This window comes from Ochotona princeps, chromosome 28, assembly GCF_030435755.1.
Source record: "Ochotona princeps isolate mOchPri1 chromosome 28, mOchPri1.hap1, whole genome shotgun sequence".
NCBI lineage: Eukaryota > Metazoa > Chordata > Mammalia > Lagomorpha > Ochotonidae > Ochotona > Ochotona princeps.
In genome coordinates this window covers 5,362,705-5,364,353 of record NC_080859.1, presented here as the reverse complement: position 1 = coordinate 5,364,353, position 1,649 = coordinate 5,362,705, and the positions used below count along the sequence as shown (strand labels likewise).

At 49.2% G+C, this 1,649-nt stretch overlaps 1 protein-coding gene across 1 annotated transcript; it reads right to left on the bottom strand.

The window, feature by feature from the left end:
• Nucleotides 1-482: 482 nt before the first annotated feature.
• On the bottom strand, nucleotides 483-1,448 carry LOC101520098 (REST corepressor 1-like). The gene has a single exon (XM_036497577.2). It carries the CDS (start codon nucleotides 1,446-1,448, stop codon nucleotides 483-485), a length of 966 nt encoding a protein of 321 aa, XP_036353470.2.
• Between the last annotated feature and the right edge of the window lie 201 nt (nucleotides 1,449-1,649).

Below are 1,649 nucleotides of genomic sequence, written 5' to 3'. Positions count from 1 at the left end.
ACGAGGACTTTAGCCGCTAGGCCACGCCGCTGGGCCCTGGAATTTCTGTTCTTGATCTTCATCTTTCCTAAATTGTGAGCAAGAAGTTTTCATTTGGAACTTTGTCGCCAGTGGTTTGTTTGTAGTCCAGCCTCAAGGAACCCTTTATTGCAGCTAAAAGCCTTTTATTTATTGCCACAATTTTAATATTGTACCCGCTCCCGTGACGTTCTGAGGTTGGAACTAAACTCAGAGTCTTTTTTTTTTAAAGATTTATTTTTATTTTTATTACAAAGTCAGATATACAGAGAGGAGGAGACACAGAGATGTGCTCTGTGAGGCACACAAGACGGCAAACCAGGAAGAGGGACCCAAGCAGCATGTCTTTGCTTGAGTTCAGTCTTGGGCTTCTGGTATTGAAGTCATCTGACTGGGCTGGATTGTAATGCCAGCTGCAGCTGACTGGCATGCTGAGGGTGACACCCCCCCACCTCACGTGTACTTTAATTCACATTTCCCTGTAGATTTTTCTGAAATACACCATGAGTTGTGATCATGCTGCATTTCTTCTGGTGCATTGCAGAACGTGGGGGACGGTACTGTTCAATCCCAGCATCCAGCTTCTCTTTGAGGGCACTGTTTGTCTGTTTAATAGTTTGAATCTGTCGCCTGATGGAGACCAGCTCCATGTCCAGCTGCCTCAGTGCCGTGGTGGCAGCAGACTCACTGGCAGACACAGCCTCCACATCTTCTCGAGAAAGAAACATGCCTTTTGGAGGTTTTCTCCGTGTCTGGTTTTTAGCCTGTGCGCTGTTTTCTTTGACCCAATTTTTGCTTTCCTTATTTTGATCAACCTCCATGTCGATAGGATTATTTCCGTTTGTCTCTTCCAGTTCGTCTTCACTCTCCTCCCACTCTCGCTTTCGTTTTTGCGCATGGCGATCCAACACACTGGTTTTAGCTCTCGTCTTCTTCCAAGAGTAGTAAAACTTCACCAGACTTGCAATGGGTTTATCAGGAAGTATCTGCTGAATTCTGTGAAATGCCTTTCCGTGAAATCTAAAGGCTTGCTCAAATAAGACTTTATCTTCCACACTCCACTCGTCTAGGAACGGGGTGAGGTTGGGTAGATCTGCCAGTGCCTTTTCAATGTCGTGCTTACGGCTTAAGAGGATCCCAAGAGCCTGCTCCGTGTTGTAGCCGTGCCTCTCCTTGGCGATGGCGATGTATTCGTCCAGTTTTGCCTCAGAGAGTCTCGGATTCGGTGACCACACCAGCATGTCCACATTGTCTCGCTCTTCACTGCGTCTTGCTAGTTTGGCGGGGTCGAAGTCTGGAATCGTGGCTTGGTTGTGGGGTCCGATCCGCTTGCCAGCGCCATCATGCTCTTTGTCGCTGGACAAGCCCGAAGCGGCCGGGTTTTTGCTCCTTTGGCTCTTCTCTGTGACGGCAGGGTGCGTCCCCACCATGGTGGGCGCCGGCAAGGGGCAGGTCGTCGAGGGTGAGGCAAAGGTGCTCTGTGAAGGAACTCCCCGAAACAGGCTGGTGAGGAATGTCCGTCTATTCAGCACAAGTTCCAGGTTTATAAAGGCTGAGGGAAAGGGCAGGTGAGAGGGCGTTTTCAGGTAGTCCCTTCAGTCAGTAATGGCGCTGTGATTGGCTAAAAGGCG